Source organism: Morone saxatilis, unplaced genomic scaffold, assembly GCF_004916995.1.
Source record: "Morone saxatilis isolate NCDOM2014 unplaced genomic scaffold, NCSU_SB_2.0 Contig14, whole genome shotgun sequence".
NCBI classification, from domain to species: domain Eukaryota; kingdom Metazoa; phylum Chordata; class Actinopteri; family Moronidae; genus Morone; species Morone saxatilis.
In genome coordinates this window covers 1,383,705-1,401,904 of record NW_023339696.1, presented here as the reverse complement: position 1 = coordinate 1,401,904, position 18,200 = coordinate 1,383,705, and the positions used below count along the sequence as shown (strand labels likewise).

The window sequence follows — 18,200 nt, the reverse complement described above, 5'->3', positions numbered from 1 at the left end:
TTACCACTTTACCATAGTTTTTTTATATCTGTATTTATTTATTTCACGTAATTGCTGCTGTGAAAAGGGAATTTCCTTGTTGTGGGGTTAATAAAGTAATACAATACAATACAATACAATAAAATCAAGAAGACTCGCGACCCTCTGCAACGCTTTGGCGACCCATAGTGGGGGGTCAGGACCACTAGCTTGTGTACCAGTGGTTTAAATTCCTACATTCAGGTGGGTGATTATACACTAATGAAAACATACCAATGTATATTATATTATTTTTCTAGCAAAAGATCATCCTAAAGGTTACACACTGGACCTTTAAATTATTGAACTATATTCCAGAAATTAACTGAATTAAAGAGAGCATGAGTCAACCTCTTCTGTAAACTACCTCTTCTGTGATTGGCGCTGATAGAAGTTGGTCAAAGTTGGCTTCATCACTCTGGACAGTGATGGTTCAGTCATAGGAGGAAACCTTCACCATGAGAAATGAAAAAGTTATTCATTATGCACTTTGTTTATAATAGATTGCCCTACCTGCTATACACTTAGTGTAGTCTGTCTTTCAGGGTACATGTCATTAGTGCAGGAAGCAATGCATTTGAACCTCTAAAGCATCAGTTTAGGGGCTTTTATGCCTTTATTTTGATAGGACAGGTGAAGATAGAGAGGAAAGAGGGGTAAGAGAGAAGGGGGATGACAGGTTGGAATCAAACCCTGGCCGCTGCGGTAAGTGCTCTACCAGGTGAGCTACCGTGTGCACCACATTTTTTAAGTTATAAACGGACTCTAATTCCAAAACTCTTTGGGCTACCGTTAGGATACGGTGAAATAGAGAGAATGTCTATAACCAGGCCTGGTGGGTAACGGATTACATGTAACTAAGGATACCAAAAAAGGTAATCCAATACAGACAAAAAGATGTAATCAGATTACAGTTACATTTAGTAAAAATTGGGATTATTAACAGGATTACAATTTTAAAATACATCAGTTTTCATGAGAGGACACATTTTTGTTACAAAAAAATCTTAGTTTCCATTTTCTTTTTCAAGGTCACATTGTTCTGTTGTCTTACAGAATACACATGCATTAATATATATATTGATATTTCTTTTTGCATATTTGGTGTTGAGGTAATCCAAAAGTAAGGGAAAGTAATCAATTTACTTTAAAATTGTGATACTTGGATTAGATTACTGACTTAATTTTTAACAGGTCATTTTACTGTGTAAGAATACATTTTTTAAAGTAACCCTCCTAACCCTGTATATAACACCAAATGTCCTGATCTCAGAGTGCAGTACGGAGCTTCTCCGGCAGATGGCCATAGTGTATTACAGTCCGTACAAAACAACACTGGACATAGACACACACAGAACAAATATTTTTTAAATACAAATTCACTTTGAGGCATGTTGCAGTGGTTACATAGTTCTCACTTATTTGTATTTATATTTTTCTAACTTTAGTCTAAAGTCTAGATAGATTTTTATATTTTAAGCATTTGGTGGCTTGTCTGTATATATACTATATATTTCTAAAAACAATACCACACTACCACAATACCACAGTACGTTTTAGTTGTTTCCCATGCCAGTCAAGCCCCTTTTGAATTGAACTGAATCTAAAATAATGTCTCAAAAAGCTCGCCACACCACTTAAGATTATACTATTACTTACTACAGCATGTTGACCATTAAAGAGCTTTATATTAGATTATTGTTCCACTCATTAGCATCGTCATAATATGGTCTACGAATAGAGGGTATGCTGTAAACACCCCTGAGGAACATTTGATTTTGTGATTTGTGATATTAGGCTATCATGGATAACCTCAGGCAAAGTGGCCCAATTTATAAACTCCAATTTATGGACGGCATTTTAACTTTATTCAATGGCTGATGCTGAACTATAGCAGTGAGTTCAGTGTAGGGCTGCCCTGCAATGGAAACTTTTCATCAACTGTTTAGTATGTATATGTCAACAACAAACACTTGCTCTTATGTCATTTTTAGGGAATAGGTGATTTTACTGCAGACTTTAAGTACAAATAATTTGGACTTTGAGTCTTCCAGCCCTTGGAGAATTTAAGTTAAATTCACTCAAGTTTTTATTACACAATACTTTTCTTTTTAAGGCAACCAGTTTCCTCAGATTCTTAAAGTAAAGCCAACATATCTGGGCTTATACTTCAAATTAAACATCATGTCTCCTTTGTCCAGTGGTGGCAAGTAACAACAAGGCAAATATTGTACTTTTTAGTGCACAACATTTATTTGATAACTTAAGGTACCAGATACTGTGCAGATTGTGTTTAATAATATACAATATAATGAAGTCAATTATGATATATTATTGTATGTTAAGGTAATATAAGACTTTAGTTAACCCAGGAGGAAGGGGCAATTGACCCCCTTTACCAGCTGCAACATTAAAGTGATGAACACATTAATGCATAAATAATTATAATGCAATAATATATTAATCTGAATTTGGCTATTTGCATTATTTTTATTTGAGGCCAAATACTTCTGTACTTAATTTTGAATGCATGGCCTTTATTCATAACTGAGTATTTCCACTTACTACCACCACAGCTTTTGTTTTAAATGGAAACTGCATACACAGAGAGAGGATGTTAGCCTGTAACACCATAATCTGTCGAAGGTGGACATATTCTAGCCACCTGTACACTTATATATGCTTGGTGACAGTGCAGGCTTCTAAAAGCCATTTAAGCTCTTAATTATCAGCATTATGTTTGGGACAGCACTGACAGTAATGAACAGGTAATGTGCCGTCTTTGCTTTCTCTCATGTATGGTTATTAAAGCAAGTGTAGTCTGGACCATCACTTATCCAGAGGACATGGGCTGGGACAACAAAAGAAATACGTCCCCGCCCTGCTGTTGGAACCCGTCAAGTTCTGGTGATTAATGGGATTTGTTGTGGATATAACAAGTGTTGATGTTAACAGGCACAGGGACCAAGTTATATAAAGTTGAATACCTTATTGTTTGGCTGATCTGAGCTTTGTGTAAGAACAATTTTCTATTTCCAAATGTACAAAGACAAGACGTCCCTTTTAAAAGCCAACTAACTAGGTCCATGATCTATCGTGTTAATGTTACCTATAACTTTTAGGTCCGTATGAACAGGTCATGTGACAAATGCAGACAGACACCAGAGTCCAGCTCAAAATTTTTATTCAGATTAACAGATCAGAAACAAAAATGTCACAGGAGGAGGCATACAGGTAATGAAGGCAAAGCGACAACCCAATTAATATCCATCCTTCTATAGGACATCAAAAACCAGCAACACCACCAGAACAGACGAGAACTCATCAACTTCATAGGTCAGATTAGATATAGAATCACGCTCAGAGAGTGAACAGCTGGAACAGAAGGCGTGTTTATCATCCTGGGACTCTGTTTAGCTCTTTCCCCCCAGGGAGTGCTTGTCAAACAGGTACTCCGCCATCTTGTTGGTGTGGGCGTCCATGCGGCTAAGGTTGGAAATGTAGTCACCCAGCTTCTTGATGGCCTCCACCTGCTCGTTCAGGTAGTGGGTCTCCAGGAAGTCGCACAGCTGAGGACGAGAGAGAGCAATCGTTGGTTTGGTAAAGACAGGAAGATGTCAAAAGGTTTAACCCAGGACATGTCTGCAAACCTCTCCCTGGATTAATGTCATTACTTACATGTGGGTCTACGTGTTCAGAGGCCAGCTTGTGCAGGTCCAGCAGAGCCTGGTTGACGTTCTTCTCCAGCTGCAGGGCGCACTGCATGGCCTCCAGCCCGCTCCCCCACTCATCACGCTCCGGTTTCTGCGGAAGAGAAACAGTCAATTATAACAGACTGAACACTCATTAAACATGTATACACAGCCATCTGAGTCACCAGTACCACTGCAATCCATCACCCTCTGTCTCAGAACAAGCTCAGAGGCTTAGCTCTGGCATCTGATAACGTTTACTGAGGAAATAATAAATTCAGCCCTGACGTATCAAAGGATGAGATGTATAAATAGTAAAGTATACTGCTACTAAAACTGGATCGTGGCAAATTGGAGTGTCACAACACAACAGATCAATCCCAGTTTGTCTGTACTGGACACGCGGCGGGGTGAGACGTGCAAGAACGGGGCAGGTTCTCCGTTCTGTACTGACCTTGATGTCCTGGAGGAAGATGCGTCCTCCTCTGTTGTTCTGGAAGGACAGCAGCTTCTGAGCGTGCTCCCTCTCCTCGTCGCTGTTCTCCTTGAAGAAATGGGAGAAGCCTGGAAGAGCAACATCGTCACGGGAGAAGTAGAAGGCCTGCGAGGGACAGGAGGACAAAAACAGTTATTAGGAGACGCCATCCATCATTATATGGCCAAAATTATTGTGACAAACAGTAGTCATGCAGCCAGGCGGTGGTCAGGCACATGAGTCATGACTTCTAGTCGGTTTAGATACAATGAAGGTAAGAAAAATACATAACAAGCAGCATAAGCATGACACAGCAGTTTTTCTTCAGCGAGATGGGTGGAGGCTAAATACTCCTTATCAGGCAGTCTGCCAGTCAGTGATAAACAACTGAGAAGCTAACATTGAAATGCCCCATTACTGCTCTAAATAAGTCATATAAACATGTATATACACAACATCATAAGTGTTTCTTACCATGGAAGTGTAGGTGTAAGAAGCAAACATCTCCATGTTGACCATTCGGTTGATGGCGGCCTCGCAGTCGCGGTGGTAGTTCTGACGCACTTGGGACTCCATTTTGGCTGGCGTTTCTTGCGCTTTTTCTTTACAAAACAGTACAAAAATAGAGCTTTACGGCGACTTTTTTCAGTAGTGTTCAAGTAGTAAAGGTTGTTGGGTTCCGGAATGTAGACGTGTAGAAACAAAAGAGGGACGAAGGAAGAAGTTCCGTTCAAACACTGTTGAAGCAAGAACTCCTTAAGACTTTCTTCCCTGGTGTGAAATGGCAGAAGCGTCGCTCCCTGTATTTATACCCCTCCGCAGAACTCGTGACAGACGCAACATCACTCTCCGCCAATCACTGAGCTCAGGTAGCGCATGACAATGGTTACGCTATGAGGTAAGAGATGAAATGGCATTTTTTTCCTTCTTGTTAATGGGACAACAGTCACATGTAATGACGAAGCATTTTTGCTTTTTCAGTAAACATTACACTGCGTTATTTTATATTATATATAACAGAATACAATACAGAATCGTTTTAAGAGTGGCATTTATATGTGTAAAAGCAGGTTGTGAAGTTGTCAATTTCTCTTTATTTTCACATATAAAAACAGCATTAAAAAAACAACTATATATATATATATATATATATACTATTTACAAGACGATAACATTCTAATTTTCAACCTTTAAATACATTTGAAAGTAATGAAAGACAAATACAGTACATACCTAGTCAGGCAACAGTTTCTGCTGGGGTACACCACCTGGACAAACCACACACAGAACTGCGGTACACCTTAACACTAGAACCGGTTGTCGCCTAATAATAATAATGTGTTAATATGCTAATTTTAATAAAATATATTATAATTTGTCCTCTATATTAACTACAATACAAAAACCCAGGTTAAAATAGGAGTGTTTCTTCTCTCAAAACACTACAAATGTCAAAGAACTAGAGATTCTGCTGCACTCTGGTCTTGCCTTTTTTTTCTATAAGCTGACCGAGCACTGGATTGTTGACTTATACTTTGCATACACTTAAGCAACCTATAGGACTTGGTTAGTCATGATGTAGTTAACATTGGGCCCAATGTTACATATAATATATAATGTTATATAGCTACTATAAACTGAACTTGTTTTACCTCATACTGTAAATACACCACGACATCCAAAAACTGCTGATAACGTGTTTTCATCCAAGCTGGTTTTTATTGCATTACTCAATACCACAGCACTGTTGCAAGACAGAGAGTCTGAACAGCCTGAAAAGTCACATAATTGCTGAAATGACATGGGGACCAAGAAACTGCTGAATATTACTTTAATACACGTAGGTAAAGATGTGTGAGCCTTTCAAAAAAAACAAACACATTTAAGCTTGTGTCTGTGTGAGTTTCCTCACATAGAGACTGAACTGACCTGTGGGTTGCTTTCAGTGGAGTCTGCCATGTTGAACCACCATGTTTTCTACAGTAGCCCAGAACGAACCAACCAAACAATGGCTGTAGATACGGCCTTTCGGGTTTTTTGCACCACCATATGGCTGTGAAATGTACCCAAGTGGTTGTCAAATACAGACACGAGGGGTGTTCAGTTAGTTGCAATATGCGACTTCACTGCTATGCCACTGAATCCTACACACTGGCCCTTTAAATGTGTATGTACTCACAATAAAGACAGCAAAACATCAACTTATATTTGGTTAATGTGAGAGTCAGACATTTTGTTTACCTGAAAATGATGGTTCTGGAACTGATTTTAAAATAATCTGCTGAGTTAATGATCACCCTCTGTGGCATATCTAGCTCAAGTTCAAAAACCACACATTGAGATGTGGCCTTATCAGACTATAATAAACTGACACAGCACTATAAGCCAGTACTTTTCCACTTGTATAGCTTTGCTTTGTTTCAAGTGCCCAGCCCAGGTGTACTTTAAGGGCTTTGTTCACCACCTGCTTAACACAAAGACACTGCTTCTTTTTACATAACATTATTCTCTGCATCCTACCACTTCTTGATGCCTAATTTTCCAACAATTAAATGAAATATTACCTGAACTGTTAGTTTCTGTTGAAGGTAACTTGTATTGTGGGATTTTTCTCTATTGGTATCAAATTGTAGTAGTTATGTATCAGTGAAAACAATAGTAAGAATGTTTGGTGATGGTCAATGAGGACTCTTGTGTGGATATTATGCCAGCTAAACTAGCTTAAGTTCATCATCTTAGAGTCCTAATTTTAAACACTGCATTGCAGATATATTACAACAAATGCATTTCAAAAGTGATATGCTCATATTTAATATTTAGCATCTAGAGCTACAAGCTAGCTAACATCACTGCTACATTCCAGCTGTCTCTGTATAGTTATTTTTCTGATGTCTGGCTAATTACGTAACAAATTCCTGACTTTTATTAGGAAGTGGCACTACAGGAATGAGCCAGACAGGCGTTAATCTTAATGAAAATGCAGTGTGGCTAGTATAGCCACTCTTTAATTTGGAAAAAGTACCTGCTTTTTGGTTAAATTATTTTATGTATTTCCAGACACCTTAACCACTTATGTGGAAGCCCTCTGGCCTGTTTGGTGGTGTTTTTGCTCTCTTGCAGGTTAATGTAATTGGTAAGATGGGCCCAATGTTCCCAGCCATCTCTTTGTGCAATTTTAAGTATGTTTTTGTAGATAAATCACTTAATTTGAGGGCTTTTTTGTCTTTATTTGCCATGGGCCACCATCCCATCTTACTCATATGCTACATTGTGTTTTACAGGAAAGCTTTATTTTAGAAACACTTGTGGTCGTCGGCTTTAAAAACAGATGACTGTTTTTCTTGGTAGACAGTTTTCTCTGAATGTAGGCCACTCTTCCATAAAATGTTTCAGCCTGCATGGAACACTGTTGACGTTAGCAAAAGACGTTATCATTGTAGGCCAAAACCATGACCATCTCATACCTGAAGGTTGCCTATGAATTAATGAACACAACATAGACAAATGAGGATTCAGGCTAAAAACAGGATGGTATGCAGGGGTTAATGTACTGGAGTAAAAAGTACTTAATCTGGAATGTTTTTTACTTACAAAATTGAGTTTGAGTTACATACATTTTTTTATGTAATCTGTTTGAACTTCTGAGTTAAAATAACTTACCACATTACAGCGTATTATTTAATAAAACTTTGATGACCTGAACACAAGCTGTATTAGAACAATGGCCAAGTATCAGGGAGAAGAAAACACTGAATTGGTCAAAAAAAAAAAAAAGCCTTTTAAGTCTGTATGATTGTTAGAAAATAAAATAAAACACATAATAAATTGAAAGAGAAATGTACAAAAAGTTACTAAATATATTCACAGGACATAATCTGCTCAAAATTCATTTAAATCACTAATTTTACACCAACTTTCTGCAGTTATTGTGTTCACTATGTGGGTTCATTGTACAGTTTATAAGGTATATATATGAAATATATATAATATATGTAGTGGTCGTCAATTTACCCAATGATAGAAAATGGGTCCCTTAAGAAAAAAGGTTGGAAACCACTGGGTTAATGGTGCAGTGTAGGTTTACACGGGGTTCCTCTAATAAAAAGCTTTTTATAGCCTTTTTTGCATTTACTAGATTAACCATACACCAGGGAACAATAGAACGGAATTTGGTGCTTTAGCAAGATAAGCACTTCATTACAGTCTAATGTGCATGTCTGTTATCACTTTATATCCCACATTCTCATACTCAGCAATATAGGCAGCACCATCTTTATTTTGTGCTGTGTCACGTATTACTATTAGTCAGCCTTGTGCACAAGTACGATCAGGTTCAAGAGGATTGTGCTGTGTCATTGTGGTGACTCAGCTTTTCTACGAATTCATGGCCATGCTTCCTGTTACTGTGTTCTGTTTTGATCAGGGTGACGGGTAGAGGGAGGAGTCTTGAGACCTGGGAGAGAACTTGACCTCAGTGCTAAGCCGGTTGGAACCAGTTTGGGAGACTAAAGAAGGAACCAGAAAGTAAAAAAAAGGAACCAGTAACTAGAGAAGATGTACTGTACGTTTTAACCAAAGTGTGTCCAGTCTCATTATGTACATTTTTCCACTTTTTAGTGTGTAAAACGACCTAGTTTACAAAATGAGCCAAGTTGAAATATATTGAAATAACATGAGCACATGAACTGTATGTATCTTTTCAAACATTTCTCATTAGTTACTGTTGGGAAAGTTAAACTTTGCTAAACTTGTCAGGGGTTTTAGACAGAGAAGATATAAGACTCTTTGAGCAGGATGCTAATTTCAGCATGTTACCTTGCTCACAGTGACAATGCTAAAATGCAGATGTTAAGCGGGTATAGCCTAATATTTACCATGTTCATTCATCATCTTACTGTAGCATACTAACATTATCTGATTCAATACCAAACACCAAGTACAGCTGAGGTTGATGGGAATGTCATCAGTTTAATGGGTGTTTGGTCTTAAAAGGTCCAGTGTGTAACATTCAGGAGGTTATATTGTCTACACCTGGCTGTAGATGCCACTAAAGTACTACTACAGTAGATGAAACATCAAGGATCACCAAAATTATTAAAATTCAACGACAAGATAGCGTGTAAATTAATTAAATGATCTTTTTATTATGGCTTTTAGACAGTGAGACCCACACTGTCATTCTCTGGAAACACAGATTTGATGGTGTCTACAAACTAGATTTTCCTGGGAATGTTTGCGCCAAGTGTACCCCTATGGCTAAAAGTTACAGTATTATTGTACAGTAATAAAGATAGACAGTACAGTACCTTAGCATATTTCAGTTGAGATGACACAAGATTGATCGATTTTTCTCTGTCATTGACAGACCTCTAAGGCAGATGAGGTTTCAAGTTGGAGAACTGGAGAAAAAGGGATGCATTTATAGTAAAAAACACCACTGACAGATTGTACCATGTCTCTAAAACTTTATGACACACCACAAATACCTGGTGTCTAATGAAAACTATCTGATCCAGGGCTCTTTCTAAAGTCTTCCTGAAAAATGAAATGCTGACCTTAAAATCAAGATACTTGTAACAAACCAAGCAGAGATGTGATGACTAATAGGAAAAAGAAGCACAATAGCAGAAGATAGAGGTAGAAAGTGAGCAGGTCCTGTGTCTATGATTGCAGAAATGCGACAGCAAATATCAGGTCGACATGGTTCTTGCTTTTGGTTGCCATCACCTCAAAATTTAATATGTTAAGACATTTAATCTTGTTTTCTCGTTCTGCCCACTCACGCATAACCTGCTAAATAAATCCCTATTGTCTGACCTGCGGCATTATGTTTAAACTAATGAAGGCATTTACTTTTGTTTGACGAAAATTTACATTCATTTACATTTTGTTTAGCTTTTAAATAAAAGATAATAGGATAGAGTTGTATATGTTAACTAGTGATATTTTTTTTGGTAATGTAAGTGTTAAATAGCTCGACATTCTGAGCCATAAATGATGTAGAGGTTTCAGTCAGTAACATGGGACTCCCAGTGCCTCCTTTCAGCAGTAAACAAAATACATTTTCTGGTATCCTGTTCATTGCATATTTAAGTATTTCATTTTATGTGACCTTGGGGCTGAAGAAACCAACTGAAAAGCTAATGAATGTTTGACTGTACTGCATATTTTGATATTAACATTTGTTGTGATATTAAGATTTGTGCTAACATCTTTTTCTTTAATTTACTGATGTCAGGTTTTTCTGCGTTGGCTGCTTGATGCCACATTTTCTGATGCTTCAGATTATACAGATGTTTCATTTGTGATCCAAAAATAATTGGCCATAACATGTTGGAACAAATCATCAATTCACAGGCTTCTGCAAAACTAAGATAAATTAATAGCTACTTAGCATACCCCGCTAACTAGCTTACTCACTTGCTTACAGTTGTTACTGTGTGTTACTTCCAAGGTCCAACAGTTAGTATTTCATTAAATAGAAGCTGATAAAATCTGCCAGTGACAGTTCTCAATTTAGCCGGCAAAATCGACACAAGCTGGAAATGAGAAGCCTGTTTTCGTCAACCTCTGTCTGAAATCAAGGATCCTGCATGCATGTCGTGCAAGAACAGAAAGCTTGACAGGCATAGCAACAGTAATTGAGGAGCGTTAGGCTTAGTGAATGATAAATACTGCAGGCATTTCTTGTCTGTTCACTGCTAAGTTCACTGACATCTTATGAATTTCATGGTCACAGTTAAGTTTTGATCCTTCCTTTTAAATTTACATCCTACAGGTCACAGTTGTCTTTCATTTTCCCTCTCTCTGTCTTCTTATGCAGTAGGAATCCAGACACTCTTCCACTGGACGGCATTTCTCCACATCTCTTCCAGGAGCGAGGAATGGGTCCAGTCCCTTCCCTCCTCGTCCTTTTGGCAGAACAGGCACAGGATTTTCAGAGGGCTGGTGCACGTGTACTGGAGGTACTGACATCCCTACAGAAAGAAAATCAGAGAGCAGGGGTGAAGTGCTGTCTGGGTGAGGACATCAAATCCTTCTTTTAGGAAAAAAATAATCTTCCAGACAAAATTTGAACAGTGGTCCTCACCTCAGCACTTCCCCAGTACCAGATGGCCTTGATGATGCTGTGATTTGCCAGAGCCACTGTCAGCTGGTCTCTTAGTCCTGTCACGATATTTACCAAACCTGCTGGCAGGTCTGAAGACTGGAGCACCTGAGGAATAGGAGGAGGAAAAGGGGTTATAAAGTTAAATCAGTATTTACAGATACATAGACAGGTGTACGCAGGTCAGTGGCGTACCTCTACAGTCTGTTTTGGGTCCCAATTCTATTTTTCATTTATATATGTCAACATTAGGTCTTTTAAATCATCACTTTGATATATTTCTCTACTTCTATGCAGATGACACTCATCTGTACTTGTTAGTTAAACCTGATGATCCCAGCAAACTCACTCAGTCACTTTTCCACCTCTGCCAAGCGTACTTGAAAAGTGCAGATACAGTCTCCACTCTTAACCAACTCGGTGCACCGCACAGTTAACACCTTATCACTTACTTGAATGAACGCCAAGACTGGCAGTGGATTCTTCTGACTGGGGATCATGATGACGGCATTTCCAGTGGCGATAGCGGCCCCGAGAATTGTTACTGTAGAGAGGAGGGGATCCTTGTCAGGCAGAACGACCCCCACGACTCCCAAGGCTTCAGGGAGGGAGAGGGCAGAGCCAGACTGTGGCACAGGCTGAAGGAGAGGGAGAAGGTTTGGGGATCATCTCATTTGTTCATTATTGGGAGTGTTTTTTAATATTAATAATAATAATAATATTAAAAAAAGTCCCACCAGAGCTCCTCCTTGGACTTTGTCACAGTAAGCTGCCCAGTCACTGAGCCTGGCAATGCTGAGCTCCACCTCCTTCTCTGCTTTGTCCATTGAGAGACCAGTCTGAATGTTGATTGACACAACTATGTCCCGCCTCTTCACCTCCAAACCCTTGGCCAGAGCGTAGAGTGACTGAGCACGTGCAGAAGGACTCTTTTTCATCCAGCTGAGAAGGGGAAGGATGTTAAGAGAAATAAAATGATTATGAAAACCCTTGGTGCCAACCAGTGATCTTTTGTGTGTTTCTTTGTCAGGTTACGTTTCATTATTTTGGTTACATATGCAGGATGACAACTGCTATTATTACCACTAAATTATTTTGGTTACGACATGTAAAAAGGTATGAATGTCTTGCAGGAAAAAAGCATGTACTGTTCTTCTAATGGTTTGTATTTATCGACAAGAAGAGCTGTGTGTTTATTGGATTTCAGTGTAATCAAACTTTGATCATAATATAACTCAGCAAATCTGTGTCAGGTTGGACTTGTAACTGGACTGGTAATAAAACACACAATTTGCTGCCTATCTGGATTGTGTACAGGTGTCCTTGTGAGAGCCTGAAAGCCAGAATAAATATCTTTTATAAAGGCCAAACTTCACCTCAAAATGCTTTAAAGCCCTGTTTAGATTGGTTGGTGTTAAATTTTACTAGGAAAAGGAGTGTTTTAGCCTGGGCCAAATTGAATAAATGCCTGCTGATGGTTGCTGACAGGATTAAATAACATTGTACAACAAAGAAGATAAGGATTTAAAAAAATACATGCTGTTTGTTTGTTTTTTTCAGTGAGGCCCTTATGTTAACACTTCTAATTTTCTCTAAAACGAAGCATCCAACAATAGTCAGTGGTCAAAATGAGTGATTATGATTAGGGAATCAGCTCCGATCTATTGGATGAGTATCAGCACTGACAGTGACCTTGAGATGCATTAATAATAATAATAATAATAATAATAATAATAATGCTGTAGTTAGTGTGGTAATCAAATGAGACATTAAGTGGCTTGCTTCACAATAAATGCATTTTAATATAGGCCCCTACTGTTAACTTCATCCTCCTGCAGCCTTGTGACACCTGTGTCAAGTGGAACATGGATGAGAGTGCTGCAGCACATATTCTATATCTTCCTCTGATCTACTGTGGCTTGGATTTTACCTAATTTGTATGTTGCATTGGGCAAAAGTGTCAATGACAATGAATTAATAACAAATCAACATTAATAAGTAACCCAATAGGTAAGGCACAATTGCAAAGATTATGGGATAAATATCTTAAAGGAAGGTATTTATATCAGGCCCAACAAGAAGTAGTAATGGGAAGGTGATTGCTGGAAAAGCAGCAAAGATGTGTCTTATTAGTAGGATTAAACTGGGATATACAGATTTCAAACAGATTTGTAAAAGTAAAATTCAATTTCAAAACAAAATTAAAGCACTTTTTACCCACTTTAAGGTACCTAAACCAAACTCTTACTATAAACGCAAATGCAAAAACAATGTTTACATATTTCCTTTATACCCACAGAAATCAATGTATATTGTGACTATGCTTATTTAACCAGTTGCTTATATTTATGAAACGTGGGTGACAAAGGTTACAAATATGAAATATTAAATTATTTGTAGTTATTTGCTTTTGTATTATTCTTTGTTGCACCTATTTAAAACAAGTCACAGACAGTCAAGTCATCACAACTCCTACATTATTTGTATATTGCCTTGGTATATGCAAATAAAAGGTTTTATTTAAACTGAGTTTTTATTTGGTGTCCCTTGTACATATATCAGTCCAGTGTCCACTGTGGCTTCGGGTTTGTGACTTTGAAAACACAGAATATACGCATTTGTTTTTTTATCTGGACTTTGATCCAATTTGCAATAGTTTGTGTGTAATTTGGGTATGTTTGTTTGGCAAAGCTCTCACCCAGGCTGGACTTTGACTGCAGCCTCCACAGCATTACGGACATCTTTCCGGCCTCCGTCTGGACAGTAGGCTAACACACTGCCGCCCCCTGGAGACTGCACAGCCACACAGCAGCCAGACACTGATTTACATGCCTTCCCACCGACAAACTGCAGGTAGGCCTTAGGAGCCCTGAGGGGAGATAAGGGATGAAGGGAGTGATACATGTGGACAGATATGTACAAAATGTGCAGAATTGACAAAAATAGAGAAGATCATTTCTTTAAACCCTGCATGCATTGCTGTATACTTACAATATATTAATAATGCACTTATGCAGCTATAATGCCTTGTGATATATTTATAAACATGACTTTAAGTAAAGATTAAAAGCATTAAAAACCACACCTGGCAGGGTCAGAAACATCAGGAATGATAGCTGGGGATGCTGCTGTTCCAAACACTGAGTAGTCCATAGAGACAGGGGAGGAGCGAGGTAGAGGAGGAGAGGAAGAACAGGACTGGCGCAGAAACTGGTACAGACCCTGGCAGAGAGCAGAGAGGAGGTCAACACACAGTACAAAACTCATCTGCATAGTGGTTAGGAAATTATCCCTGCAGTGGTCATTATATTGAAAAAATTATTATTATTTTGTATATGTATTTTATATATCTCTTCCTTCAACCTCCTATCAGTTAATTACAAAAAGCAAAAAGCTTTTTAGTTTTTCTACCAAACAATAGATAAAAAACATAAAGCTATATATAACACATATGCCAAGATAAATAGAAGACCTAAATTATTTATTCATTTACTCTTTTTCCCCACACAACAAGGCCATTTTTCCTTATCACATTTCCAATTTTTCTAATACTTATTTGATAATAAGATGGGCGTGTCCATCCATATCCAGAGCAATAACTGGTTCAGAGGTTTGTGTGTATGTAATGCCAAGTTTATATCATTTTATTTTAAAAAAATGTATATGATATGAGTCATATTGGGTCATATTGGGAGACTTGACAATGTCTAACTTGTATAACTTTGAGTATCATATTGGCAAAATGTGGGTAGAGCCTTTAGGAACTAAAATCCTGTATTAGCAGTATGCCTTGTCTAATATGTCGTCGCCTCCCTGCCAACTTGTGCAACAAAAGCTTATAAATGAATCTAACTTAAAAGGAGATATACATATTTTGTTGGTATCTGGTTTCATTTGATAACAAACTGCTCCTAATACACAACATAGAAAAGTTGCAAATGTATCATTTAAATTAATATAAGGCTAGCAACAAGGGTAACCATCTTGGAATAATCTGTAAATTTTGGGCCTCTGTAGTGTCTTCTGTTAAAGCGCAACTGTGTGATAAACTACTGAAACACACCTCCTGTCCTCCGTCAGTGCAGGTGCCACTGTCTTTGTGACCGGAGACCGGCAGACAGGGGTCAGACACAGAGTGGGAATTCACCCACAGTGAGCCAACAGACAGACTGAGGACAGAGGAAGGAGAAAAAAATATCAGTAGGGAGTAAGAGCCTTTTTACAACAGACAATTTGTTTTTTGGACTTTTTCCCTTTATCAGATAAGGCAGCTGAAGATAGACAGGAAAGGGGAGAAAGATAGAGATAGAGATAGAGATAGAGATAGAGAGAGAGAGAGAGAGAGGGGATGATACGTAGCAAAAGGTCACAGGTCATATTCGAACCTATGGCAGCAAGGATTCTATAGATGGCCGCTGCAGCTCTACCACATGAGCTCTCCGGGCACCCCACAACAGACATTGTGACTTACAAATTCCCACACACTGTCTAACTTGCAATAAAACATTAATTTGCGATGTTTCGGAGGTAGACTTTTATCAGTCAAAATGCTTGTGTATGACTTGTCAAACGCACAGGTGTACATAACATGAAAATGGCTTTAAGGTGCCTATAAATGTAAATATTAGGACCTCTTAGCTGTCTCCAGAGCCAGGGTGAGGTCTTCAGTCCAGATGGAGGCTGCCTGGCCATGAGGACTGTGGTTTCCTGTGTAGAAGAAAGACTGTTACTGGGGTTCAAGTATAAATTTGATATTAAAATACAAACTGTATTACTCCTCTGAAATCTGTTGTATTGAACAGAGAAACCTCTGTTAACTAGGAAAAAAAAATGTAAATACACTGCAGAAGCCTCTACAAACTTACTGTGTTAATGATGGTAAAATGCTACACATAGTAACTTTAAGTCTCACTCAAAGTTTTTTTAAATACTGAACTGCCAGTTTTGTAAAATTCATATTCATCAAAGGTAACTTAACTGTCTAAAATCAGATGACTACAACTATCTTCAGTCATGCATCTACATCCACAGAGGCGGCCTTACCCAGGGTCACTGCCTCTGGGTTGCTTCTGAAGGTCATGAGAGGCAGCAGTGGTCCAGGAGAGGGGCTGACCACAAATGGAGAGGAGGGGGCCGCCCCGCAGAGTACCGTGGGAGGGTACTGGGCACCCGAAGGGGGGGCAGCGCAGGACTGAACCAACTGGGACCCAGAAAGAGAAATATTACAGCTCATTATTATTTTTCAACTCCTTCATTTTCTTACGCATGTATTCATATTCATCCATTTCCCCCGACATTTTCCATTTTTCACCACATTTCAAACTTTTTTAGCTGTAAAACGCTTTAGCTACTGTTACAACAGTTTAAACATGTATCTAGCTGAAAATGGTGGTATTCAGTGTGTTTAGCCAAGTTAAGCCAACACAGACACACAGTCCATTGTTGCCCCTGATGAAGTTTAGAGACACGTAAGAGTACAAAGATAAATTCCATCTGTTGTCTAAATGTTTATTTGTATTTTTTTAACAGAGTTAACTTAGGTTAGTTTCCATCACCGATAGTAATAATGTGAGCCTCCTCTACTCTCAGTCCCTCATATTAAACCTCACTGCAGCTTAGTATAGCTTTTCTTTGTTGCTCTGACTAACCGTGGCCCCCTGCTGCTGAGCTTCCTGTACTGCAGCATCCACCAAGGCCCTGTCTCCATCACAGCACAGGGCCACACACTTCATCCCCACCATACGCAGCCTGAGACGGGCCACAACACTCTCTAGCACACTCTCCTGCACGCACAACACCCAGTGGACCTGAGGGGGGAGAAAGGAAGAGAGATTGTTAGAGAGACGTGGTGGTCTGACGTGATAGCATGAGAAACACTCCATCCTTCTATAGGAGATACTTATTTGAGTAAATCACCTCTCTTTTCTTCTTGAAGGCAGCCTCTATTACTCCATCCACTGCGCTGTCGATGTCAGCTGACTCAAATATGATGAAGGGGCACGTGGCACCAATGCAGGGGGAGACCGAGACGGGAACGCCCATCCCTGCTGTGGCCTTACACAGCATCACCCCGTCCTGAAAGAGAAGATGTTTTAATGATTTAGCAGGTTTAGTAGGTTTTCAACTTTCTTGTTAGGAATATCACATGCACGCACCTGCTTGTTGCCACTGTAGGCGACGTAGCTGATGCTGGGGCTCTGGGCCACTTTGGCACCCAGCGACATGTCACTTCCTGTTAGAACATTAAGAGCCCCAGCAGGAAGTCCCACTCCCATAAAAAGCTGCGCCAGGAGGAGCACTGCAGGGGTGCTGCTCCGACCGGGGACAATGATGACAGAGTTACCTGGAAGAAGGCAGGATTCAGTTATAACACCTCTTAGAACCAATATAACAAGCAAGCTGCAACAATGAACCGGTCATCACTGTTTTGATAATAAATTTAGCTATTTAGCTTTATCATTTAATGGTTTCAGCCACTCAAATGTGAACATTTGCTGCTGTCCCTTTTCTGACATTTTTTGCAAGTGGAATATCTTCTGCTTTTGTAGCAATGGTAGGACAAAATATAGTGCTCCCCTCCTCCCAATTTACAAATAAAAAAAGGGAAATTTACCATGGGTATAAAGATCATAGATTTTTATAAACTTACCAAAGTACAGGCTCATAAAACCCAACCAAAAAATCTTTCACCATAGACAGATATGGGCCTATATAATAAATAGTAGCCCATACACTGATCCGAATGCAACTCACATCCCAATGCAACATGACATGCTAAATATCATTATTTCCAACATAAACAGCTGTGGAATGTTCTATGTTGATTCAAAAATAACATAATCACATAATTTTAGATTATTATCATAACAATATTTATTTAAAAAACCAACACAGGTTGTAGTTTTTC

At 38.8% G+C, this 18,200-nt stretch overlaps 2 protein-coding genes across 2 annotated transcripts in view; both read right to left on the bottom strand.

Annotated features, from left to right (window-relative positions):
• Positions 1 to 3,185: 3,185 nt before the first annotated feature.
• Positions 3,186 to 4,975, bottom strand: LOC118322533 (ferritin, liver middle subunit). The gene is made up of 4 exons (XM_035654239.1): positions 4,660 to 4,975; positions 4,165 to 4,311; positions 3,697 to 3,822; positions 3,186 to 3,587 (listed from the first exon to the last, which is right to left on the bottom strand). Exons 1-4 carry the CDS (start codon positions 4,759 to 4,761, stop codon positions 3,432 to 3,434), a joined length of 531 nt encoding a protein of 176 aa, XP_035510132.1. The 5' UTR covers positions 4,762 to 4,975; the 3' UTR covers positions 3,186 to 3,431.
• Positions 4,976 to 9,309: 4,334 nt separating this feature from the next.
• The window catches only part of aldh16a1 (aldehyde dehydrogenase 16 family, member A1), a gene marked incomplete in the record, with an annotated part of 14,362 nt that continues 5,471 nt past the window's right edge, over positions 9,310 to 18,200 (bottom strand). Inside the window, 12 exon segments of the mRNA XM_035654234.1 lie at positions 9,310 to 11,162; positions 11,276 to 11,401; positions 11,746 to 11,931; positions 12,031 to 12,235; positions 13,992 to 14,162; positions 14,379 to 14,515; positions 15,357 to 15,462; positions 15,925 to 16,000; positions 16,337 to 16,493; positions 16,942 to 17,100; positions 17,210 to 17,368; positions 17,449 to 17,636. Of these exon segments, the coding sequence (XP_035510127.1) occupies positions 11,001 to 11,162; positions 11,276 to 11,401; positions 11,746 to 11,931; positions 12,031 to 12,235; positions 13,992 to 14,162; positions 14,379 to 14,515; positions 15,357 to 15,462; positions 15,925 to 16,000; positions 16,337 to 16,493; positions 16,942 to 17,100; positions 17,210 to 17,368; positions 17,449 to 17,636 (1,832 nt within the window).